Source organism: Borostomias antarcticus, assembly GCF_949987555.1.
Source record: "Borostomias antarcticus genome assembly, chromosome: 11".
NCBI lineage: Eukaryota > Metazoa > Chordata > Actinopteri > Stomiiformes > Stomiidae > Borostomias > Borostomias antarcticus.
In genome coordinates, this window is record NC_140244.1 from 5,028,785 (window position 1) to 5,055,249 (window position 26,465).

Sequence of the window (26,465 nt, forward strand, 5' to 3'; positions counted from 1 at the left end):
AAATGTGAACAGGTTTAGGTGGGCCCACTTTAGTTAACTTGTGTTCCACATTCCTCATATTATATTCAACCGCACATGAACCTTTGTATAGGTTATTCTGTCTTTTATTTGCGGTCATGACTGGTGCTCTAATATCACCACTGATGATAGATTATGTTTGTCTGTCAGTAAGGATGGTTTATAAAGTTTGCTGAAATAGCATCTAGCAGCTCATTCAGAACCCCAAGGCAAATTCATCACTCTTCTCTGGTGTAGATTTCCAGCAGTGAGGTACTGGTGATGAAACTGTTGCACAAAAGACTTGGATGGGAGCCAGTTGGATGGAACATGCTGTACCTGCTAATTATGATGTACAGCTAGGTCTACTTGCTAATTATGATATGCAGCTAGGTCTACCTGCTAATTATGATATAGCCTACAGTTAGGCCTACCTGATAATTATGATATACAGTTATGCCTACCTGATAATTATGGAGGAAAAGCACAAAGACTCATCAATACCTGATCAATCCAATAGGCCTACATCAATAAGCAACGTGTAAAACATTGCTAGACTATGTTCAAATAAACAATGTGAAATTTTCCTTCAATCCAGCAATAACCTAATGTTGCATGATGTCATTGTGATCACAACATATTAACTCGTGTAAGCATTCAATAATCACACCCATCAATACTTTTCCTTCATTTGTTATTGATGTTGAGTGTCCATGTTGGAAATGAGTCCAATAATACCAGTGGCTGACTCATGTCATGGCTGACTCATCAGGAAATGTGGATAGGGTCAGGGTTAAATGTGGATAGCAGAGAGAGGCCAAGGTGTTAGACTGTGTCATAAATTCACTAGTAAAATAAACTAAAACATAGCGAGGTATACTTATATCAGAAACAGTGTCCCCCTGGTCCTGATCTGTCCAGTGTTCACTAGAGCTAATCCAGTTAGTATCACAAAAGCTGTTAGCATTCATTCCATGCCCAATAGGGTTTCTGTGATATAGGTATATGTATTAGGCTACAACAGACAAACTAGAAACTGGTTCAACTTTCCACGATTCAAAACCCACCAAAATAACATCATCCTGCTGCGTCCTCTCCAGCTCCATTCCCCGTGGTGGAAATACCCCGTTCGTGATCAGCGCTAAACCCCCCTCTGCTGAATTCGGTGAATGTGCTGGTGTCTGTCTGAGTGAGCGTCTGACGGGGCGGGGTCATCCGGGGACAGAGTCGTCAGGAAGTGAATCTGAACAGAATGTGCTGTACTAATGGGATTGAACAACACTGTGGCCTGAGTGGTTGTTAGAAAACAAGAAGATGTAGCTAAACAAGAAAGCTGAGACGTTTGGGAAGACCAACAAAGCTAAATGACTTGGGCTGGAATCATTGTGTTATACAGTTAAGTGATACTAAAGGAAAGACAACTAGCCTACAGTACTGATTGATAACACAAGCACACACACGCACACACACATACACACATCCTCACTTGCACATGCACCCCAAAATCTATACAATTTCTGGAAATAAATTATTGCTGTTTTATACTCAATACAATAGGCTACATTACCATAATCTTAGACACTTATGTGTAAGATCATAGATGTATAATCACATGTGTTACACTAACCATTCATCCATTCATGATGATGCATGCTTTCTAGCATATACAATATCATATAATGATTATATGGCATTGTAATTATATGGTATTAAATATAAAATGCATACATGTTTATTTTCCAATATTCAGTTAGGCTATATATTAGAAAGAGCCTTTTTTTTCTTTTTTTTTTACAATATTGTGATATTATGGATATGGCCTACAGCAATATTGATAATAAATATATAGGCCTACTATAGGCTATTATTAAAATATACTTAGGCTATATATCTTTTGAAAAACATGATTGATGTGATATGTGATATGATACGGACATATCTTCTATGTCCGTATTACTCTCACACAATATGCCCACCGGGACAAGCAAAATAGTTCTCTTTGTGTTCACGGCATCTGTGTTGCGCAACCCCGTGTAATCCTCAGCCTGCTGATCCTTCCGCGCTGAACTTTTGTCCTCACAGGATGTGATACAATAGACGAGCACTGATGTTGTCTGCGTGCTCTAGCCTACGATAAATAGCCTACTGTTTCTGAGTGAGACAGAACCTTATAGTTTTTGAATGAACAAAGATAGGTTACACAGTAGCATAGACACAGTAAGTAGGCCTAGGCTAAATGGGTTTTAAAACTTGCAATGGAGAAGTTTGAACGAGTTGACAGAAAGGGGATTATGAGAGAGCTAGATAGGCCTATGCATTTAGGTATCCATCTCTAAAACCTACATTGAATCTGATGATATTTCACAATTTCAGAATTCTCAATTCTCAGTTCTCTGATCGAGTTTGCAAGCATATGGATGGATGGATGGAGCAACATCTCTGTAAAACTATTATAGGCTACTGACAGTCATGTCTCTCCTATTAAGTATTTTGGCCCATGTTTATTGCTCTGTAAATGTTCTTAGCCAATAGACAAACATTTTCCAGGAGCTTGCTCGATCGTCTAGTTGAGAGAGGTCAGGGAAGAATTTTTACAGCTCACTTTTTCGACCCTGAGTGAACTGATTTTTTTTTTTTGCTTCCGTCTGGAATATGTAGGGGTAGAACCAGTGTAGAACCTATGTCCATATCCTCATTGTTCTCTGAAGCGCATTATTGCCTCTGTATGAAATGCGCTATACAAATAAAGTTTGATTTGATTTGATTAGATTGGGTAACTAGGTATGATAGTGTATGTATGTATGTATGTATGTATGTATGTATGTATGTATGTATGTATGTATGTATGTATGTATGTATGTATGTATGTATGTAATAGGCTATGTGTAGGCTACTCATAGATATTTATACAGACTGGATGTATGTAGGCCTATTTTTATTTGTAGTCTATGCTATACTGTACACATGCTGTACATATATATGTATATAGTCCCTATTCATCCTCTTTTTTATGCTTACTACTTTGTATCTTTTTCCAACCTTGCTGTAATTATTTTCCACTGCTGAAACACCAAATTCCCCCCTAGGGATCTGTATCTACTGTAGGTAGGTAGGCTAGACACTATGTAGAAAGTATAGCCCCCCAGCTGGCAAGTTGGGGGTGTTACAACTGACTGACGCAATGACGTCAGGACGTCAGACACGCTGATGACCCTCGACCCCGCGGCCTAGCCGGGTTATTTCCGTAGCTTGCTCGAATAGCTCGCTAGTGCGCGCCGTTGTTGAGACACGTTGTGAGACGATAGCCGACAGGAGACGAAAGCGGGGGAAGTAACTGGTAATATTTTAATTTGTGGTTAAATTACAAATTTCAACGAGTGCATCTGCATTCGAAAATCACAGAATTACCCCTGTTGTCGATATTCCATTGTGCCGTGTGGTTTCCTTTATGTTCTGTCTGGCCATGCTAGACTACCTGCTAACGCGTTCTCCTCCCAGCTAGCCTGCTAACCAAAGAAAATGAAATGGAAATGTTTAGTTTTGGTTGCTACTGGCTAAGGTTCGTTATAGTGTAGCCTTTCAAAATCGTCGAACGATAGATTTAATGTGGCTCACATTATCTTGGTTATATTTGTCTGTTTGGATGGAGGCAAAAATGTGAATAGCTAACATGAGTTGGCTAGCTCGTCCAGCGATTACAACATGGCCGGCTGTTGTTACTTAGCTAGCTAACGTTACCTCGTTAGCAGCTAGTTTGCTAATGAAGCTAAGCAGCTAACATCTTAGACTATTTAGAAGTAGTCGTAGTTCATTAGACTATAGCAGTCGTCTACATTTATATAATTTATTGGAATCAAACTATTTTTAGATGGGTTATAGACCATATCCAGCTATGGACTATATTTGGTCCTAGCAGCGCTATCTAGCGAAGGTTGATTGCTTGTCGGACAAAACTGCTTCAGATTCCAGATTCTTGTATTTGTCCATTCCAAACCACGATAGGTCTTTCTTGTTTTTGTCTCGTTAATGTACCATAGCAAGGGCTGGACACTTATCAATCGTGCCCCTCCCCCACTCCGACCTCTTCTAGTGGGCCCCATTCATATATTGGGCCTACTTGTTTATGCCTACTAGCTAAAGGTTTAGTATGAGCTAGCTATCAAAATGGCTCCCTGCGAGAGGGGTCGAACAGATGGCATTTGGTGGGTTTTGATGCTAGTTCAAATAGCTAGCTCTTTGTAGCTGGTGGTGGGGGGTGTAGCTGCCTATTTGCAGGGGTGTGCTACTGCTAACCATGCTTTTCTTCTTTTAACAGATTTTGCCAAGACTCAAAGAATAAATCCATCTTTTGGAAATGGGAGGTAATATTACACTACTAACCTTGTACAGTATCTTAATGACCTCTGTTATGGAATATCTTTTCAAACTCAAATAATTGAACATATTTGCTAATTCTTTTGTGTTTTCTGTCCATCGCCCTCAGATCCTGCTCTTCACAGAGATTGCCCACTTGACTGCAAGGTGTATGTTGGAAATCTGGGCAATAGTGGGAACAAGACAGAGCTGGAGAGGGCGTTTGGGTATTATGGCCCTCTAAGAAGTGTGTGGGTGGCCAGGAACCCCCCAGGCTTTGCCTTCGTTGAGTTCGAGGACCCAAGAGATGCAACGGATGCCGTGAGGGAGCTGGATGGAAGGTAGAACTTCAGCAGAGAGAGGCTGTACATTGGCCATTTTGTAGTGTTGGAAGGAAGGAAATCTTTGTCTGTGCACTGCCCTCTTTTTGTTTTGTTTTTTAACTCGATGGTCAATGTGTCCAGGACGCTCTCCGGCTGCAGAGTGCGGGTTGAGTTATCCAATGGGGAGAAGCGCTCCAGGAGCCGCGGCCCTCCTCCTTCTTGGAGCCGACGCCCACGAGATGACCACAGGCGTCGCAGCCCTCCTGTCAGACGCCGGTAAAGTTTCTCAACTACCTTCTTCCCCTTTTAACATGTCTGCTATCACATATGTATGTCTCCTCTCATCCCTTGTACTCACCTCCCTACTGTTTCAAGCCAATTTATCCTAAGTTAATACTTCTGGATTCAGGTAACAGGTGGGAGTGTCAACTGTGGTTTTTAATAGTGCTCTTAACCATTGGAATGATTTTGTCCTTGATAAAAAGGTAATAATACCTACAACCTTAAATTACTCCAAATTCTAAAGGGCCCATTACACCAAAGATTGGCTGGTTTTGAAAAGGGGTCTTGGTTTGATTTAAATGTTTAGCCCTAAATTTGTTTGTGACAGATATAGTGATATCTACTGAGCAATTTGTCAATTTCTGAAAAGAAATTGAAGTTTGGTCATTCTATGGATGTTGGCTTTGTTTTATTTATTTAGAACTTTTTGCCATCTATATTAATATAAATGAACCCCGTTGCAGAGTCATCACCATGCCTCTTCTCACCACCCTCTGAGTCAGTCAACTAGTCTTCTTTCAGCATCATGTGACCAACGTGCCCCAATCAGCTTGGCTGATGTCGTGTTACATGACCCAGGCTTGGCTGCTCGTCAGGTTGCTGGTTCCTGAACATGCAGTTCACAGCATCCTCCTCCTCCTCCTCCAACCTAAACCCAAACGACAGCGGCCCACCTCACATTCCCCGGCCAGTCGGCACCAATACCTTTTCCATTATGAAAACTATCTACGACCAGCAGCCCTCGGCTTACGCGTAAAAGACAGGGAAAATCTACAGCCACCCCCACCAACCAGCCAACCAACTTCATATCTGCAACATTTGCAACTTGTGGCAAATCCTCTCTGCAAATACCACATCCCTCGCCACCACTCTGGCTTCCTTGCGTCATTTCTATCTTGTTCAAATCCCCCCAAATAGTAAGTTCTTTTTCTCCTGCTTTTTGTAGTGACATGCTTAATCTAGACTTGAAAGCTGCTTGAGCTTCACAGTTAAGTATTTGTAGTGCAGTGTAGAGTTATGAAGTGTTTGAGAACTTCACATAGATCCCTAATTCAAAGCTGCAATCCCTGAACTAATCCAGGAACTGCTGGTTATGTTATATGGGGGATGAAGCATAGCCCCGACCAGCGTATTGATTTATCAGGTCCGCATAGCACTATACATCTGTTTACTTGTCTCATTTAATTGGTCTAATTTGGTCATTGATGTAACCCGTGTCTTTCGGCCCACATGGCGTTTGTTTTGAAAGATCCCCATTCACAGTGAGTTTTAGGGGGCACAAGTCTCTGACCTCAACTGCTTCTCCAAACAGTTCTTTGTTATCAAGTAAGGTTGCCGAGGGTTACCTGCTCAGACAGGGCAGTGCTGTGGTTGGTTTTGTGATATAACGGTTCAGAGATTTTGATTTCATGGGTATTGGCTGAGGAATGTGCTCCGAGTCTCATCATACTTCTTCCTTCTTTTTCCTCGCCCACCGCCAACCCAGATCTCCCAGGAGGAGGAGCTTCAGCCGTAGCCGCAGCAGGTGAGACCTTCAGTGCCCCGCCCTCCAGTGCCCTGCCCTCCATCTCTGTCCCTCAGACCCTAGCTGTGTTCGGAATCGCTCCCTCGTTCCCTCACTCCCTATTCCCTATATAGGGTTCACCATGTAGTGAACTACCTAGGGAACGGAGAAAATGTAGGGTACATACACTGTTCCCTGCAAATCAAGGTGAATTGTGGGTAATAAATAGTGGACTATATAGGGAACGAAAATTCCGTGGAGAATTCGGACACTACAAACAAAATGGCTGACGCCCTATATAGTGCACTATATAGTGAATAGGGAGCGATTCCGAACACAGCTCCTGAGTGTGGTGGTGCCTATGACTTTGATATAGTTCCATTAATATAGGCTCACCTAATAAGAATCCTACTTTCAGGTCTCTTAAACACCAGGATATTGTAAAACTTTCTTAGTTCTTTATTGGAGATTAAATCCATAAACAGTACGTGGGCTAACTGCATTTCATACTTGTCTTGTAAACGACTTTTAAGGCCTTTGTATTGTCTTGGTCATAACAATATATCAACGGGCCTGCTTCTCTTGCTGTAGGTCTCTCTCCAGAGACAGAAGGCGAGATAGGTCTCTTTCCAGAGACAGGAACCACAAACCCTCAAGATCTTTCTCCAGGTCCAGGAGGTGAGTGTCGGTGTGGACGTACAAGCACGCTCCTGGTGATTTTACAAACACTTACAATTCTTAGTGTCTTACAAGTATTCTTTCTTTCTCTCTGCAGTCGCTCCCGATCTAATGACAGAAAGTGACATTGTGGAAGTTGAACTCATACCAAACCGGACGATTTTCTTGCCATTGAATCAGGTTATGGATGGGCAAAAGTTTCATTTTTAAACGACATTATGATTCATATTTTAGAGTTTATTTTGTCTTCTGAAATGAGGCAACTTCATAGTTCAACTCTTTTCCATATTGTAACACATTACTCCAACAATCTCCATCTCTGCTTTTGTAATCCTACACCTTACTTCCAAACTGTCCAATAGGGAATAGTTGGGTTTGGAATATTGTGTCTTCAACACCATTACACTGATTTTGTTTTCAAATGTGCAGTTGTACAGGAATTTAAATACTGTCTCACATTGCATGTCAAACGAGCCGGATTGAATGCAGGCATACGATTACTTTCTATGTACCTTTTTTTTTTTTTTTTTTTTTTGGTGGACTGTGTGAATTAAAACTTTGGTAACATGATAATTTTGGATGTTTTTTTTTTTTTTTTTTTTACAACTTTGGAGTTACTGTTTAGTTTTAGAATTTCTATCTTGTTTTAGTTTAATTTCGTAGGCTGTCAGTGATATCCATTGCAAAATATGAAACCTAAATGTTCATACTGTTAAGACATTTATTGAAGCGCTAACTCAAAAAGCTTTAATGTTCAATAAATTGCTTTCAAGGTACGCATTTGTTTGACTTATTCCTTTTAAAGAATTAGATTTGACTCCATGCTGACCCAGATAAAATGCTCAAATTGGAATTGCGCTGTCGGTGTGGGAGGAACAGCGCTGTTCATGCCAAGTACAGTCTGATTATTAAACTTGGAAGGCTGACATCATGCCAAAAGTCTTGATATGTTTATTTCAATTGAATGTAATACATCTTTGATTGTTCTGGGTTTTTATGTCAATTATTATTTTAGGTATTTTGTCATCTTATTAGGATGAAACCAAAAGGATGTTAAATTGAAGGACATGAGGCCCATATTGTGTTAGGTAGCCACTGGTATAACCTTCTATAGTTTGTTGTGTCAATATACTGGGTGTATTCTCTCAGTTCTGTCACGACCCACATTTGGAGAAGTTTTAACTGACTTCAGGAAGTGTGCTGCTCTGGTAAATGCTGTAGGTGTGGAACAACAGGAAGTAGCTATGTCAGTTATGTTGCAGGACAGAGCGACAACTTGTTCTGTGATGCTCCCAGACAAGCCATACCAATACAGTTGTAATGCTATTGAGTTTATTGGACTTTTGGATTACCTGATTGTTGGTTCTACTGTAAAGACAAGTGGATCCTGAAGGTGAGCAGAAAGTCATACTATTTCCTAGATGTAAAAGCTGAAAGAAAGTTCTTGAGGCAAGGCTGCCATGTAGTGTGAAGCCATAACATGGGAAGTCGAGCATTTCTTTTTCACTACCCAAGGTGAGCTTGACTTATTCAGCCATCAATGTATAGTTTGAGCAATGCATCACAAATGTAACTGGATGAATTCACATAATGCAAATAATATATTGTATCCTTTTTCTTGACGCAATTGTCAGAAATTGAATCGCTGAATTAGGACAGATCAAAGGGCTATAGCAAGATGTCAAGGAAAATGAGATTTGGCTCATCAAGGCGGCAGAGGAGAGATCAAGGTGGAAAAAAAGAGACAGATGAGCCTCACGTGTTGATGGAGGAACAAGAAGTTGCGGCTCTCTCAGATTCACATAAACCAGAGCTTCTCTACTCAAACAACCCGGCAGAGTTAAAACCTTCTCACTCTGAAAACACAGGTTTGGACACCATGGGAAAGAGAAGGAAACTCGGGTCCCGCAGACACAGAGATAGGCAAGATTTGAACGAGTTGAGGGTGGAAGCAGCAAAAAACACCTGTGATGAAATAAGTGATGACACTGCACCTAGTGAGGCTCAAAGCAGTGAGTTGCATCAACTTAGTGACAGTCTAGAGGCAGACAGATTCACTCCTGGTATGGATGCGTTTCTTGTACATGGTGAATTCCCTCCTCTAGACTTGAAGCACCATCCTGAGCTCCAGAGAGACGACGCTCATCCAAGCCCCAGTAGGTCTACTATGGCAGATGAAGGAGAGGTGGGTGACACGGAGGTTGAGGTGGAGTACAGAGAAAGTATGTCAACAGACGAATCCATCCAGGCAGGTCCCGAGCCAAAGACATCAACAAGTCAAAATCAACAAATCGAGTCAAAGCTTGACCTTGAAGTACTGGCTGAATTCCATACTATTGAAAGTGAGGGTGTTGGGGAAGTAATTTATGGTGAATTTAGTGAGATCAACCAGTTGGGTCTAAATCCATCTCTTCCACAAGAACCTAAAGTGAGTGAGCTGTTAAGTAAGAACCAGGTACACCTAATTGGACAAGGGATGCAAGGCACTGATGGGCAAAATGGTGAAGAAAAACATATCTCTATACCTGTGGAAGTCCCAGGAGACGGTGCTCATAGAAGCAGGCATGCAGAGACGGGCAATGACAGTGGAGGAATTGGAGAGGGAGAGATGGATCAAGAGCAGTGTTTTGGAAATCTTGAGGAGGACTCTACATTGCGTGAGTCACTCGATATGCCAGAGGTTGAGTCAGAAATCAAAATGGAGATCATTGCAGGAGTATCAGGGAGCCCAGCATGTGTTAGAGGACCCGGAAGCAGCTATGAGTATGACAACACTACAACTGAGACTCTGGACCAGTCAGATGGCACATTGCTTGGTGATGTTACGCTCACAGAAGACACAGAGGAGTTAGACTCTTTCTTTTCTCAAACCCCCTTTCCACAGTTGTTTCAGTCAGAGGATGAATTTAGTTACAGAGCGACTGAAACACGTGATGCTTCAACAGATGGAGAAGTAAACCCAGTTGATGATCACACTCAAGATAGAAAACCATCAATAGTGCAGCTTCAGGATCCCAATGTCGACTTCATGGAAGATGACTTTGATAGCACTGTAAATGAAACAACCAACTTAAACCCAGATGACAAAGATGGTAATTTTGCATATCTAAGTGAGGTGAGGAGGGCAGAAACACACCAGGCAAGAGAAGTGGCAACAGACTTGTATCAGGTGTATGGTAATAGGGCAGAGGGGAGAGCTAGCGAGGGATTCGTGGAGGTGGACATGGCACTACAGGACACAGGATCACTGTGTGGGCAAAGTGAAGGGGTTGACTTCACTTCACTGGTCCGTCCCACACAGAAGACCAGGACTGTTCATGAGGCATGTGCTAGTCCTTCCACACCTGACGAACCAGAAAGTGAGAGTGAAACTCAGTTAACCTTTCAGAGGGAATCAAAGGCGCCCGCCTTTGGAGAGGTTGAACAGTCAGAGGATGTATTACTGACTGCTAATGATTCTGTGCTTCTAAGTTTATCTGGACTCACCAAGACCAGCAAGACGTCAGGTGGTCAGGATGCCAGTGTTCCTATGCCATACCAGTTAGATGATATCCCAAGCTCATATTCTGACATCGCTGACAGGCAACGTGACCCAACCCCCTACGGTGAGACACTCCATCAGTTAGGGGAGAGTCTTGACGCTCCTCTGTCTCCACCATTACTGGAGGGACATGGAAACATAGAACCAGACCACACCTCGCGGAGGAGAAAGATGGGCTCCACTCGCAGGGCCCTTCGAAGTAGATGTGGAGAGGAACACACAGAGGAGAGGAGGGAAGAGGATGCTACTACCCCAAAGACTGTTGGAGAGGTGGAAGACGGCATCATAACAGAGGCGACCTCTAGCATTGAAAAGATCGAGTTCAGAGATTCTACAGACAAAGATAGCGAGGAGGAGAGAGAGAGGGAGTTCAAAGCAGGGGCTGATGGGATTGCTGATTTTGAAAGGGACACAGGGTTTGAGGTCGAAGAACTTCAGCAACCAGAGAACAAGTTATCCACTGAAGAGGAGAGCGATCACACTTTGCCCCAGAGACATGTGTCATACCTTGATGACAAAGAGGAACCTTCTAGATTAGAGAAAAAGGAACTTGTGGAACAGGAAGGAGCAAAAGACATGTTCCAGGACTGGGAGAAAGAACCACACATAGAGCCTGTGGCTGTTGAAGACTTGAGTGACTCAAGAAAAATAGTTTATAACATAGACATAGCCCAAAACATCAGCATTTCACATGAGGGAACATCTAATGAACCACTTCCCATGTCGTTCTCTGATACATATACTGTTCCGGAAGATAGCTCTAATGAACCTTTTAGAGGCAAAATATCATCGTTCATCGACCTCCCTGAGGTTCATATATCAGGGCAGAGTTTTGATTTAAATGTGGCTGATGCTAGTCAGTCAGACGACGCAGAAAGAATACCAGTGGAATCCTTTCCACCTGGAGAAAGTGCTCACCCTGAATCCAACACCACAAGGAGGAGAAGAAAGATGGGCTCCACCCGTAGGAACCAACGAGGGAGATGTGGAGACAAAAGCAACAATGAGAATCAGGAGGATGAAGTGACTGAACCTGACAATAGTCCGAGTGCAGCCCAGAAGCAGGAAGTGACTGAACCTGACAATAGTCCGAGTGCAGCCCAGAAACAGGAAGTGACTGAACCTGATAATAGTCCGAGTGCAGCCCAGAAGCAGGAAGTCACTGAACCTAACAATGGTCCAAGTCCAGCTCAGAAAGAGGAAGTGACCGACTCTGATGCTGGTCCTAGTGCAGCCCAGAAGGACGAGAAGAAAGAGGGCTACAATGCTACAATAGACATGACCTGTCACAGTATTTTAAATCAATATTTGAAGCAAGAGCAAACCAACAGTGAAAGTGTTGACATGTATGAGACGGGGGATAACGCCAGGCCATTGCATAACACAGAGAATGTGTGCCAGAAAGCAAACATGCACACCGACACCAAAGGGAGAAGCCGAAAAATGGGCTCCACTAGGAGACTCAGAGAAAGACGAGGAGAACAGACCGGAGAGGAGAGACAGGAGGAGGATGCTGGAGGAGCAGATGAGATGAAACCCAGAGAGGGAGAGGAAATAGTGGCAGAAAGTAAATCAGCCATAGACAAGACTGAGTTTAAAATGATGAAAACTGAGTTTAAATTGTTTGTAGAACTTACAGAAAATGATAGTGAAGAGGGGAAAGACAGAGAGCAGATGTCCAACAGTCCAATATCTTATGATGATACTGTGTCAAGTCCAACATCTTATGACACCCAGTCTACAATCCACACTGAGAAACCAGGTGAAAGGGATGTCGACAATATCTTTGAACTGCACCACACAGCAGACACAGAGAGTCAGTCTGAAACAAATGTTAAACCAAATCTCCCTTCAAAATCATCTCCCCCTCAACGTCTTGAACGTCAAGAGAATAAAGAACCCGAAGCTACAGGGAGCAGCAGAAAGATGGGGTCCACCCGTAGGACACACGGCCTCACCGGAGAGGGGAAGTGGCAGGAAACACAAGTATGTGAAAACAAGGGCACCATTGAAGAGGCAGAGAAAGAGGAACAGGCCGAGATGAACACATCCATGGAGCAGACGGGTAATAAGGTTGGACCGGTTCAAGTTAGAAGGAAGAAGATGGGTTCTTCTCGACGCCACGGCAAAGGTCGTGTAGGAAAAGACAACCTGGGAATAGATGGCCATGAGCCTGATCTCTCCAGAATCGGTGAAGAGCAAACAGAGGCAGCAGACCCAGATGAGGAGAGCACACACATAGAGGTAATGTGGAATTCATCATATATTTTATCAAGGCTCTTACATATTTAATGCACAAGTAGGGATTCCTATTTAGAAATGTCTGTGTGTTTGTTATTCACTTAAATACAAGAAGCAAGCCTTTTGCACACCGATAAATCGACAGGTGCATTGGAGAAGGCCAAGTGCCATCAGTACTAAAACAAACTTCTTGACTTTGAACGTTCTGAATAAAGTCTGCACCGAAACGTCCTATTGAAGTAGTTGTCTGTAAGTGAAGAAGACGATGTGCAGGAGCTTTTTTGTTTTATTAACTTAAGTAAAAATGTTATGAGTAAGATTACGTTTGCCATTTGTATTACTGTATCTTGCTCCTTTCATGCATCTCTTGTCTATTGTCACAGAAAACCCCACAATTACCACATTTACCAATAAAGGAACTACTGTACTACACATGTATATACTGTATCAGCTAACAGAAAGAGGAACTTACTATTAGTAGTATGAGGAAGAGAATATGACTGCTCTCCCTAATTTCATTGGCATCGTCATAATCTGGTTCTTAATCACATTTCTGAATGTTGATATATCTGTGAAAGATATTATTTATTATGCGATTAATAGTTATTTAATATGTGTCTAAGGTTGTTACTTCAGATTGTAAAGGTGACAAGAGACTCCAAGAAGGCCTGGGGCACACAGGCTCTGCTGGGTAAGGAGGTTACTGTACATAATTAGATTAGATTAGAAGAATTTATTTGTTTGTCTCTCAAGGGAGAAATTTGTCTAGGGCATACAAGGATCGTGGCTTAACAGCAACATATACACATAAAATACATAAAAAGAACAAAACATTCACAGCAACACATGTACAGTGCCTGCCCCCCCCTGTACATTATCACACAGAACTCACAATATATATTGTATACACATACAAAATAAGTGTCTCATAGATCTATCCATCATACACATGTTACATCACTGGTTGATAACTGTATGGTCCATAAAGACGATGCCTGTTATCTCATCCGGTCACAGACTGTCGGAGGCGACACCAGAAACAAGTGCTGGTAACACGAGAAGGCCTGCAGAGCAGATGGAGAAGAGCATGGTCACAAAAGATATGAGACCGCTGCAGGGTAAACCTATATGACATGAGTGTAGGAGGATGTGATTGGTGATGGAGATAGAGAAAGGAAGATGTACAGGATCTAGAATGTGTCAGAAAATGTAATGGGTGGACGCTCTTTTGGAAGACATAAAATTGCATAAAAACTGCCATGTCTTCGCTCCACCCTGCAGGTACCCCTAGAAACCCTGACTCTGGGGAAATCCACTACAATGTGATGATGGTGGGAGACGCTAATGTGGGCAAGACCTCCTTCTTCAAGCGCTTCCAAAGTGGGGAGTTCTGTTGGGAACTCTGTGCGTCTGTTGGTGAGTTTCATGCCCCGTCCTCAAGCTGACCGCCAGAGATGCATCTTCTGTCTTGTGAAAATACTAAATGTTTATTGTATTGTCGTTTCTGATTGTATGTGTGTGTGTGCGTGTGTGTGGTCAGGAATTGATACTTGCACACAGTCTCTGTCAGTGGATGGGAAACCAGTGACTCTACATTTATGGGATACTGCAGGTCAAGAAAGGTGAGAATATTCCCCTAAAAAAAGACGAATAGAAATTGAATTTAAGTGTTGTCAAAGTGAACCACGTGCAACCCCAGATAGCAAGCGGATGTGTAATAATTCTGGGCCATATATGGGCCGGAACTAAGCCACAAGGGCCAGATCTGGCCTGTATATGGCCCAGATCCGCTTGCTATCTGGGACTGGAATCAACTGCAGTCAATTTTAGGATTGGACATTTATTTCGACTGAATGATTCTCTTTTTGTTGTCCTCTGATCGCAGGTATCGTAGCATCACTAGGCAAGTGTTTCACAGAGCTCAGGTGATCCTGTTGATGTACGACATCACTTCCTCTCTAAGCTTCCGTGATGTCCGCTACTGGCTCTCCTGTGTCCAGGTACAGGATCAGATAACAATGTCTGACAAATGCAATTGTAACCAAGTTAATAATAATAATGCATTTTATGTACAGAGCACTTTTCAAGATACTTAGACACTTTACATGAATCAAATTTTGACTTGAATTGGTTAAACTCACTCCTCAGTATAAATGCCACCCACCCACACCATCAAATCGTTCCATGTTTTTGGTGGCGTAGCTGGCTGAAGCGGTGTTTATGAGAGGGTGTAGCTGGCTAAAGCGGTGTTTATCAGAGGTGGATTGAGTGTAGGTGAAGGTGGGAAGTGCTAGTGACCAGCGACGCAGGGACACCTGTGACAGAATAACATCTTTGGTTTTGCAGGACATGCTAAAATGATTAGTTTGGAAATAGCTGAATGTGGCAAAAACATGTTTAGTCAGTGGAATCTTTTTTTAAAATCCAGATGAAGGTGGTGATGGGTACTAGCTACTGTGTACTACATATAAACAGCAACAGTTTATATCTGACAAATGTTTCCATTTTGACATTAGGGCATTATGCCACATTAAACCCCCTTCTCAGGGGTATTTTTCACTAATGATTTTTACAAATTAATTTAGATAACTTCCTGTCCCTTCTTGTCCAGTAGCCTACCCCTGACCAACTTAATCTGATTTATTTGATTTATTTCAATTGATGTTAAGGATGTTCCATAATGTCCTTTCTTGTAGGAGGGGGCCCCGGAGGATGTGATCATCATGCTCCTTGGAAACAAGAGTGATTGTGTCAAAAGGGAGGTAGAGTTCCAGGAAGGGGAATCCTTGGCAAAGGTAGGCCACTGACCACCTGGCTTCACATAAGCTTAGGGTTAGCGTTGGGGTGATAAGCAGGCCCACGTAAATTTAGGGCTAGCGTTAGGATGATACGCTGGTCCACGTAAGCTTAGGGTTAGCGTTAGGATGATACGCTGGTCCACGTAAGCTTAGGGTTAGCGTTAGGATGATACGCTGGTCCACGTAAGCTTAGGGTTAGCGTTAGGGTGATACGCTGGTCCACGTAAGCTTAGGGTTAGGGTGATACGCTGGTCCACGTAAGCTTAGGGTTAGCGTTAGGATGATACGCTGGTCCACGTAAGCTTAGGGTTAGGGTGATACGCTGGTCCACGTAAGCTTAGGGTTAGCGTTAGGATGATACGCTGGTCCACGTAAGCTTAGGGTTAGCGTTAGGGTGATACGCTGGTCCACGTAAGCTTAGGGTTAGGGTGATACGCTGGTCCACGTAAGCTTAGGGTTAGCGTTAGGGTGATACGCTGGTCCACGTAAGCTTAGGGTTAGCGTTCAGGTGATAAACTGGTCCATGGAAGCTTAGGGTTAGCGTTAGGTTCATACGCTGGTCCACGTAAGCTTAGGGTTAGCGTTAGGGTGATAAACTGGTCCATGGAAGCTTAGGGTGATACGCTGAAGGCATCATATCCTGTTTACTATATTTGTCATTTCACAGGAATACAACTTCCTTTTCATGGAGTGTAGTGCTGCCACGGGAGACAACGTGCTACAATCCCTGGAAATCGCGGTAAGGTAAGACTGACAGACCTTTATGCCTTTACATTCACACTATTGTTGTTATTCTATAATATCCTCATACCTCTCGCTTACACATTACTGTTGCTCTATTACTGTTCCTCTATATGTGGAGTGGATGTGTAAAGACCTTTGTTTGTCGTGCCAGGATGATGAGGCAGAAAGCAGAGAACTCTGGGACGGGAAGTGTGGTGTTGCACAAAGAGCCCCCTGTGAAGAAATCTTCATGTTGCTAATCAAGGAGTGCACTGGATCGGAACATACTATACGCCCACAGTTGTACTTTATGAACTTGTCCAAAGTTATGAACAGTGCAAAGTGCGGGTACAAAAAGCCAGTGCAAACAAAAAAAGAATAAGCTAAGAAAAATAACTTTTAATTTTTATTAATAAAAATATACTATTTTTTATATATTGTTATTTTTCTTAGCATATCCTTTTTTTTGGGAACTAGCTTTTTGTAACCACTCTTTGCACTGTCCTGTCTCGTCCCTGCACTCTGTCCAATGTTGTCTCAATGTTATGCACCACGACCGAAAGCAGATTCCTAGTATGTTGAAAAACTGCATGGTCTGATCTGTTTGTCTTCATTTGAAATAGTCAACATTTAATCAAAGCTTCTGCAACAACAGGCCTACTTAGAGTGTCAGTGCTAATTCAGACAATTAAATCAGCTATTTCTCAGGGTGTTTTTTTTTTAGCATTTGTACTGTATAATAAAAAGAAACAGAAGCACCCGCACATCATCTTCACTTGCTCAATGGAATCTGTTTAATGTACACAACATTTCGGTCAGTGACCCTCTTCAGATATATCCATATATCCATATACTTGAAGAAGGTCACTAAACGAAACGTTGTAAATACCATTAAATGGATTCAACTGAGCAAGTGAAGACTGGGTGTTTTTTTTATACGTAGACTAAGCTTATGAACAAGGCTTCCTACTAGCCGCCTGCTGCTGTCACTGAGACTTGATTCAGGTGTACAAGAGACTCTTATCTACAGCATTGTGCACTGTAAACATTAAGTAAAAGTGGAGATCATATAAAGTCTTATATTCCGTTTCTACTAAAGCTGTAAAACTATTCCTGAAAAACCCCTTTTGTCTGATTTGCCTGTCTCATTTGGTGTACATGTTTTTGAGTACTTATCAGGTTTAAATTAATTTATTGAAGTTTAAGTAAATTTATTTTCCATGTATAAACATTGGGATTTGTTGTCATAGAGCTCAACAGTGAAAAGAGAAAGCTAGTACAATAAAACAAAATAAATAGATCAACATGAGAATGAGAATATATACATGGTCATTATTCAAAAATAGCTTTAAAATATTAACAGATCATGACAGATCTGATATCTGTAGGCCAAGGTAGCAGCATGATTTCTCTATGTCTACTCTAAGACACTATATTTTTCCTTCTGAAATCAATAATTATTTTTTTGGTTTTGCCTACATTTAAATCAAGATTATTACTAACACACCCGCTGATTAAATGATAAACTTTATTTATATACATTATACTACATTGATCAGGGGTTACATGTGTCTAGAGAGGGTAAAGTGTGGAAAGTTCAAGGGTCATGATGGCCCGTCCTCCTAGCCCTCATGCGGTGTCCAGGCGTAGAGGACAGCCAGAAGCAGCAAGCTGAGGAAGACTGCGAAGACGACAAAGAAGACCTCAGCTGCCCACTGACTGTGCTGCACCCCAGTCACCTCAAGGGGGCGATCTGCAGGTATGATATTGGTCAGATTCAGCACGTAGCCCAGAGTCCAACCGATGTCTGTGTCAGCAATCTGAGAGGTACACACAGACAAAGACGTTGCTTTTAACGTGGTCATTGTTTACACACTAATGTAAATGAAGGTTGTTGCGCTGACAAACAGACACACCTGTCTCTGGAAGTGTATGTTCTCCCAGGACTGGTTGAACTTGTAGCCTTCTACCAGAACTACTCTAATGTAGTTGGCTGCAGCACAGTAGTCACGAAGATACTTCTCTTTCATCACTGGATACTCCATTTTCAGCTGTCCACAAAAAATAAACCAATTTTTACCTGCGCCCAGTTGTGAAAACATGTATTGATGTTTTGTTTAGTCTGGGTCAATATATGAATGTGTCAAGGAAATGTAAATTACATGTTTATTAGAGTACAGTAGGCCTACTATTCGTCCCGCTGAGCGTGTGTGTTTGTGTGCACATTAGTCTCACCGAATCCCACGTCCTCCTACAGAAGTGATCTATAGTGGTGAGGACCTTAGACAGCGGAGCCGTCGGCGCCAGGCCCAAGAAGTCAAACGTGTAGTAATAAGCTGAGAACGCCTATCGGGAGACAGAGAGGTATTTAGCAATCATTAGAGAAGTGTAGTAGTTATCTGATTCTGATAAGAAAGCCTAGGGTGCATAACAGAGATATTTAGTATTCATTAGGACGCCTATCAGCTGTTGTATGTAATTTCCCATAGAGGATCAATAAAGATCTATCTACCTGTCAAATACCTATTATACCTATAAATTGTACCTACCTAGCTAGCTAGCAGCAGCTATTCCTAGCTAGCTAGGTGTTGTACCTAGCTAGCTAGCAGCAGCTGTTCCTCCTGATGTCCACACAAAACATAATATGACAATTACTGAACATTAATAGACAAGAACAGCTCAAAGAGAGCTCTACATGGATAGAGGTGAATGATTAGCAGCACACGGCTCTGTGTGTGTTTTTTACAGCTTATTTGATCAATTCCAGTGGGGATCAATACTCACAAAGAAGTCCCCACTAACTGGGGGCTGGTAGACCCCGTTGAAGCCGCAGTCCGGGGGGAGAGAGCAGGAGGTGAGGTTGACGATGGTCCTCATGGCGCTGAGACAGTGGCCTGGGTCGCTGGTCCCTTTGAAGGTGACCTCTGCAGCAGGGTCAAACCCGGCGGGTTTGGTCACACAGGGGGAGTCGTAGAGGTCGGCCAGGGTCAGGGTCATGTTGTAACCCTGGTGATAACACGGGTGGTCGACCAACTGTGCAAGGCCACTCCTCTGGCAGGGGGACATGGAATCACATGCTGTATGCATCACATTACATGGAACACTGCTTTATTAATCATATTACATGGAAACACAGGGAATCACATGCTGTATGAAGCACTACATGGAACACATGCTGTATAAATCAAATCACATTGAACACTGCTGTATTAAAATCACACTGAATCACAGTAGGGCCTACATGGAACACATGCTGTATTAATCACATTACAGGAAAACATAAGGAATAACATGCTGTGAATCGCATGCTGTATGAATCACATTTCATGGAGACACATTACAGTACTACAGTACTAATTACAGTAATTAAGTAATTGATGCTAACATGTGAGAGGAGTGTATCCTTAACTTATTCTGAGTACCCTGAAGCTCTCGCTACGGAAAGACCTTCTGGGGACAAGCTGATTGGCCCACGCAGATAGTGGGCTGTACGGAGAGGCTGGTTTGGCCTCTGATTGGTCACTGACCCCAGATTTCCACTTTTCAAGTTTTGCTAACGAGTCCTGCACTCAGATATAGCATGGTGCAGGTAGCATACTGTAGGCTGATGCGCTGGCTCCGCCCCTCTGCCCACGTTCTGTGACGCTTGACTCCAGACTAACCTTTACTTCTCCTTATTAATCTATCAATATTTAGCCAATCTCCACATATCACTGTGTCCAGCTTACCAAGTGTTTGGTTAACCGACCACCACTTATCAGCCCCTCTCACCTCCAGCAGATGCGCTTGCAGCCGCGTCATGGCCTGTTCTTTACCGTAGCACAGGTAGCTGTGGGTGTACAGCGAGTACACGTGTCCGTACAGCTTAGGCTCCAGCGCGGAGGCGGGGTCTCTCACGGCCTCCGCGGGTGTGAAGGTGATCTGGGTGGAGGCCCCGCCCATGTCCAGGGAACCCATGACCTTCTTCCCTTTGGGACGAACCCACTTTCCTTCGAAGGAATGCTGACGAGTAAAAACAAACAAACACAAAGCTGTAGTTTCTTCTTTTCAGTCCCCCAGATAATTTGGATGTGGTTGTATTAGGCAGAGAGTCTAAACACAATAGTAGGGTCCAGAAAAGCATTTTGGCCCAGTTACTGTAGACTTTGCCAGTTGCAAACTGTACGCACCTTGATAAAGCCCTCCTGTAGATAGTTGATGGTGATCCACCCGTAAGCCCCTTCCTCCATACCCGAGAGGATGCGGGCACCCCGGAAGTCAAACGGATAGCTCTGGATGGTCTTCCCCACCTGCTCTAACACCTGCTCAGACTGTAGGCGATTCTGAATCCTGGGAGTGGAGCACACAAGCGTCCAGTAACACGGTGCGTTGGGATAACTGACCGCAGACCCTGGTATGATGATTCGCCAACAACCTCCAGCTCAAGATGACTCACCGCAGGAGTCGCATGCCGGCGGTAGCCCCCAGGTACGTGGGCGTCGTCTGCCACTGACCGGCAGGAACAGCCACCTTGGCTCTGTCCAGACACTTCCTCAGACTCTGACCGGCAGCAGGGGGGTCCTGGGCGTAGCTGGAGATGCCGGGTCCTGCAGTAGGAACAGCACAGTCATGCTATATCTGATGGATCAGAAGGAACAGTAAATCATAATCTCATGACTCAGAGGTTATTCAAGTTATTCTTAAAGTACAGTACTTAAAGTCGCATTGAAATGAAAAAAGCATTCTGTCCCATTTTGGTTCACATAATTGGTCATAGTGTTCACCTATTCACTTTACTATTCTATACTATGTTCACCTATTCATTTTGCTAATGATATTATATCGGCACTTTCAAAAAGAAACATTGTGCTGCTCTGTTTGTTGACCTATCTAAAACAGTTGATCACCCGTTATTGCAAATTCTATCTAGAATTGGTATGCGTGATAAGGTATATGCTTTCTTTCAAGACTATTGCATCAATGTGTGAAGATGGGAAATGCTCGGTCTACTTTTTTACCTGTCTCAAATGGTGTTCCACAGGGTTCAATTTTGGGCCCTGTACTTTTTACCATTTACGTTAATGATATTGTCTCCTCTCTAAAAGATTGCATAAATCCTTCTTAATTCTGATGACACTGTTATTCATTGTATTGCTGACTCTGTAAATCTAGCCATTGAGATATTACAGAATTCTTTTAACACCCTGCAGGTAACTCTTGCCAACATTAAATTGGTTCTCAATGCTAATAAAACAAAGGTAATGCTATTAACTAGAGCCAAAAATGTAGATTTTAGTAGGCAGTGTATAAATACAGTAATTGGGTCTTGCATTGAGAGAGTCTCAGAATAAAAATATCTTGGCATCTGGTTAGACGATAAAGTTACTTTTACATACCATTTTGACATCTTAGCAGGTAAACTACCTCAGACTTTTTTTCTTTTTTTTTTATGTAGGAACAAATCCAACTTCCCCATTTGTCAGGAAAATAATTGTGGAAGATATATTTTTAACAGTCCTTGATTATGGTGATATAATTTATGGTAATGCTACTGCTACTGCCTTGAAACCTCTCAACTCTGGATTAGATTTATCACGTGTGATAGTTAACCTGCACAGCAGTCTTTTATATGACAGGGGTGATTGGCCATCTTCAGAAGTAAGACAAAATAGGCATTGGTACTTGTTCATTAGGCTCTTACTGGGAAGCTGCCTCCTTATATTACTTTGATGCTGAGATGTACATTTAGTCCGTATTCAACTAGGTATAGTGACTGGCTCACACTTAAAGTCCCCCATGTGACCACAGAGCTGGGAAGGTCTGCCCTTTCATCTTTGGCTCCTAGCTCTTGGAATTGCCTCCAAGACACTCTGACATTGGAATCACTTCCTTCATATCAACAATTTAGGACTCTGATTATGGACTACTGTGTTTCTGTTTGTGATTGTTTTTAGTTAATGAATTTGTTATTACTTCATTTTATATTGTTTCCTGTGATGTCTTTATCTCGGAGCAGCTGGTGCGGTTCTGCAGTCGCTATACCGCACTGTTGTGACGAAAAGAGAGCTGAGCCAAAAGGCAAAGCTCTCGATCTACCGGTCTATCTTCGTCCCCACCCTCACCTATGGTCATGAAGGATGGGTCATGACCGAAAGAACGAGATCACGGATACAAGCGGCCGAAATGAGTTTTCTCCGGAGGGTGGCTGGGGTCTCCCTGAGAGATCGGGTGAGAAGTTCAGTCATCCGGGAGAGACTCGGAGTAGAGCCGCTGCTCCTTTGCGTCGAAAGGAGCCAGTTGAGGTGGTTCGGGCATCTAGTGAGGATGCCTCCTGGGCGCCTCCCTAGGGAGGTGTTCCAGGCGTGTCCGGCTGGGAGGAGGCCGCGGGGTAGACCCAGGACTAGGTGGCGGGACTACATCTCCGCACTGGCCTGTGAGCGGCTAAAGATTCCCCAGGCAGAGCTGGTTGATGCTGCTAGGGAAAGGGATGTCTGGGGCCCCCTGCTGGAGCTGCTGCCTCCGCGACCCGACCCTGGATAAGCGGATGAAGATGATGATGATGATGATGATGTCTTTATATCTCTATGTACTGTATAGGGCTGTATTTATTGACTGTATTTGTTTATTGTGAACTCAACACACTTGAAAATGAGGTTCACACCTCAATGTGTAACTCTTGAGTATAGATCAAGTTTGAATAAAGATTAGTGAGAGATGTTGCAAAGTAAGACGTTACCGTCCGCATCACAGACCAGTATCTGTGACACCACCGCCGTGCTGTTCTCTCTGCTCCCGGGCCAGCGGTATATGTAGAGAGACGTGTGAGTCGATCCAGCATCAAACACCATCCCATACTGAAACACCCACAGGCAAAGAAACCACGAGAGAGACATTCATTGTTAAAGTGTTTGCTTTGGCAGTCAGAGATTTAGTAAAATGGTGACATAAGGCTTATCATAAAGTACATGTGAAGCACAAATGACTGATGTTTCCAATGTGTGTTCACCTGCATACAATAAGGCAGGTTCACAGAGTGGTGCTGGGATAATGTGAGAATCAGAGCAATAATGGCAGCACATCCCAATGCTACTACCAATGCAGCAACAACATCCTGTTTCCCCAACGCCTTCTTCATTGGAGCCACCCCTGTAGGCACACTATCCCTGACACACACACACACACACACACATGCATGCACACACGCACGCACACACACAGAACATGAAACAGAATGATGGGATTAAGGCAGCGACATGTCTCTTGTTTATTTATTTTTATTTAACCTTTATTTAACCAGATAAAAAACATTGAGATAAAATCTCTTTTACAATACTGACCTGGCCAAGAAGGCAGCAAAGTTTCACATAGAAAGACACAAGGACATATAAAATACAGAGAACAACACAACTAAATATACAAAAGGCGTAGACCACGTGGGAAGAATAAGAAATTAAGGTATATTACTACATGAGCAGCTGGTGGTAAAGACTTCTGATAATTTCAGTTTAAAGCTGGCTAAAGGAATAAGTGCCATCAGTTTGAGGCTTGACTGAAGGTCATTCCAAGACCAAGGACCAGAATAAAAAAGGCTCCTTTTTCCAGCCTCAGTCCACACAGCAGGTACAGCTTGTACAGAGTGTAGAAGGAAGAATTTTCCTTCAAGTGCATTCTATGAATTCTAATTCTTTATTAGGTATCTGTTACAATACACTATCTACATTTTAATACTGTATAATGCTTCATCATGATCTATAATAGGACAATATTAAGTAAGTCAGTCTCACTTTGTCATTGTGAGGCTGGTATAAATGACCAGTATGAGACACTTACCTGTAGCAGTGGTGTTTACTTTACGAGTCTCTAAAAAAACACTGAACACCAATATCAGCCGTCTAACTGGTTACTCATTAATATGAACATTCCCTGAACTCGTGCAGAACAGACTGAGGTGACGAGCCGTTTTCTGCACGACACTCATCTAAACATTCTCTCTGACTTACCAAGCGTCCTCTTCTGTCCGCCAAACGGTTGAAGCAAGAGGAATTGGAGATGAAGAAAGCACCCATATAAGTGGTGTGAGTCTGAACCCTCGCTCTTGTTATCTCTCTGTCGATCTTCCCTCTCTCTCTCTCTCTTTGATAAACACCCGTCCGCTGTCCTCCTCCCTTGGTCGTATTGCCTCATTCCTTGCAGTGATAGGCCATTAAAGAGCCCACACTTTTACTACAAACCCGATTACACTTATCACGGACATGAGATGTGTGGCAGAATTTCCCCCTGGGGGGGGGGGACATTTGGGTTAGTGGCTATTCGGGAATTGAGGTAGACTAGGCCTAATGATAACGAAACAAGACAAGTAGGCTAACTAAACCGTTTTGTCAGCACTTTGAGATTGTCCTTCAAAGTGCTTTATAAATAGAATTACAGGACCCGTGAGGGCTTTAATCGGCCTCACGGTGACACCTTATCTCTCACCGGATTCATGGGCTGTGCACTCGGGGTTCAGGAGCGTAGTGGAGCGCCTCTGTCTTGGGCTCCTTTCAATGCTGCTACGAGTAGTCTTCAAAGTAACCAAACGTCCTTGAATATAAATGTAGCAAGCCTCAACTTGCGCCGCACAGTAAAAAAAGAGCAAGATGAACAATATTTAATAAAGTGCCAAGGTTCATTGAGGATACAGGCCGAGGGGACCTTCTGACTGGGTATAACAAGATAAATTTACCATTTAGTTCACCGCACACCACTCCAAACTGTTTCACACTTGTCACACGTGAGCAATCCACACTGGAACAAAACACGCTGATAATCAGATGCCACAAAGGCTAGTATGCACACACACAGTGTCAAGATTCTCTTGCGTCTATCCAGCCATCCAGCTCTCCTCACGCACAGCTCACCCTGTAGGCCTACGGCTCTGGGGGAAGTGGCGACTAACAACACAAAAACAAACAACACAAATAAAGAAAATAAACTAGTCCGCCCGCAACCCCAGATATTTTGCCTCAATACCAGCCACAGATGCCAGGCGGACTAGAATTCATTATACCAGAAAAATAAACTTTAATGCTATCATAAGGGACTCAACAGTAAGAGCAGCAGAAGGAATCTGTCGCTTCCTGCTATGCTGGACTCAACGGTGCAATACCAATCCTAATCAGGCGTCAAACAGACTCCACAACGACGCCGTAGAACAGCTTCGGCAAACATTTCCGCCATGAGCGTAACAAGGGTGTGCACCTGCCCTTTCCTCTCGGCCGGAACTATTCGCTATTTTTCTGTGGCTGCCTATCGCTCATTTATGTCTTTAGGGGCTGCTACCCGCAGCCACAAGGTGGCACTGGCTACATCAGGGGTGGCCAACCCGCGGCTCGCGAGCCGCATGCGGCTCTTTGCCCGTCAATGTGCGGCTCCTCCATCCATTCCCAAAAAAAGTTGGCTTGCGGCTCTTCCATCCTTTCATTAAAAATTAAATTCATTCATTCCATAAAAACGTTTCTCTCTCTCTAGTTTCGCTGTGCATTTCTTCCCGCCCATTTTAGTTTATTGCAGATTTGTCATAAAATCATGATTCGTTTCGCTAGTGAGGAAGTCGCGTGAGAACCACTTCAAACCAATCATATAGGTAGCAAATCACCTTGGTAACAAAATGATTAGGTGCGTTTACATGGACAGTTTGAATCGGTTTCAAATAGGTTTGGAAGGCCAAACCGATTGAAAATATGTCATATAAACACCTCAATCCGACTGAAATGCCCCAACCCGATTGAAATCCCAATCGCTTTTCAAGGAGGTAGTTTAAACCTTTTCGAAACCGTTTGGTCCGTCATGTATACTATCTTGAAACGGATTGATGCTGCGTTCTGCGTTCATTCTGCGCATGCTCAAGACTTGACTAATCAAGGCATGCTCGACAGTTCCGTAGTCAGCTGTTTGTAACCATCGTAACGCAATCACTCACGGCTGCGTGCGCGTTCGAAACATTTGTTTCGTTGTCACATGTAAACATCCAACCAGTTTACTTTGTATCCCATGTATACAATCAAGAT

At 43.1% G+C, this 26,465-nt stretch overlaps 2 protein-coding genes across 2 annotated transcripts; one reads left to right on the forward strand and one right to left on the reverse strand.

The window, feature by feature from the left end:
* Window positions 1-3,220: 3,220 nt before the first annotated feature.
* Window positions 3,221-7,871, forward strand: srsf3a (serine and arginine rich splicing factor 3a). Its single transcript, XM_084445555.1, has 7 exons — window positions 3,221-3,334; window positions 4,313-4,358; window positions 4,481-4,691; window positions 4,815-4,949; window positions 6,442-6,480; window positions 7,051-7,137; window positions 7,235-7,871. Exons 2-7 carry the CDS (start codon window positions 4,352-4,354, stop codon window positions 7,260-7,262), a joined length of 507 nt encoding a protein of 168 aa, XP_084301681.1. The 5' UTR covers window positions 3,221-3,334; window positions 4,313-4,351; the 3' UTR covers window positions 7,263-7,871.
* A 10,136-nt stretch (window positions 7,872-18,007) lies between these two features.
* Window positions 18,008-24,225, reverse strand: entpd8 (ectonucleoside triphosphate diphosphohydrolase 8). Its single transcript, XM_084445550.1, has 9 exons — window positions 23,426-24,225; window positions 23,156-23,273; window positions 20,876-21,026; window positions 20,610-20,769; window positions 20,212-20,442; window positions 19,225-19,491; window positions 18,676-18,786; window positions 18,357-18,491; window positions 18,008-18,260 (listed from the first exon to the last, which is right to left on the reverse strand). Exons 1-9 carry the CDS (start codon window positions 23,552-23,554, stop codon window positions 18,063-18,065), a joined length of 1,500 nt encoding a protein of 499 aa, XP_084301676.1. The 5' UTR covers window positions 23,555-24,225; the 3' UTR covers window positions 18,008-18,062.
* Window positions 24,226-26,465: the final 2,240 nt, after the last annotated feature.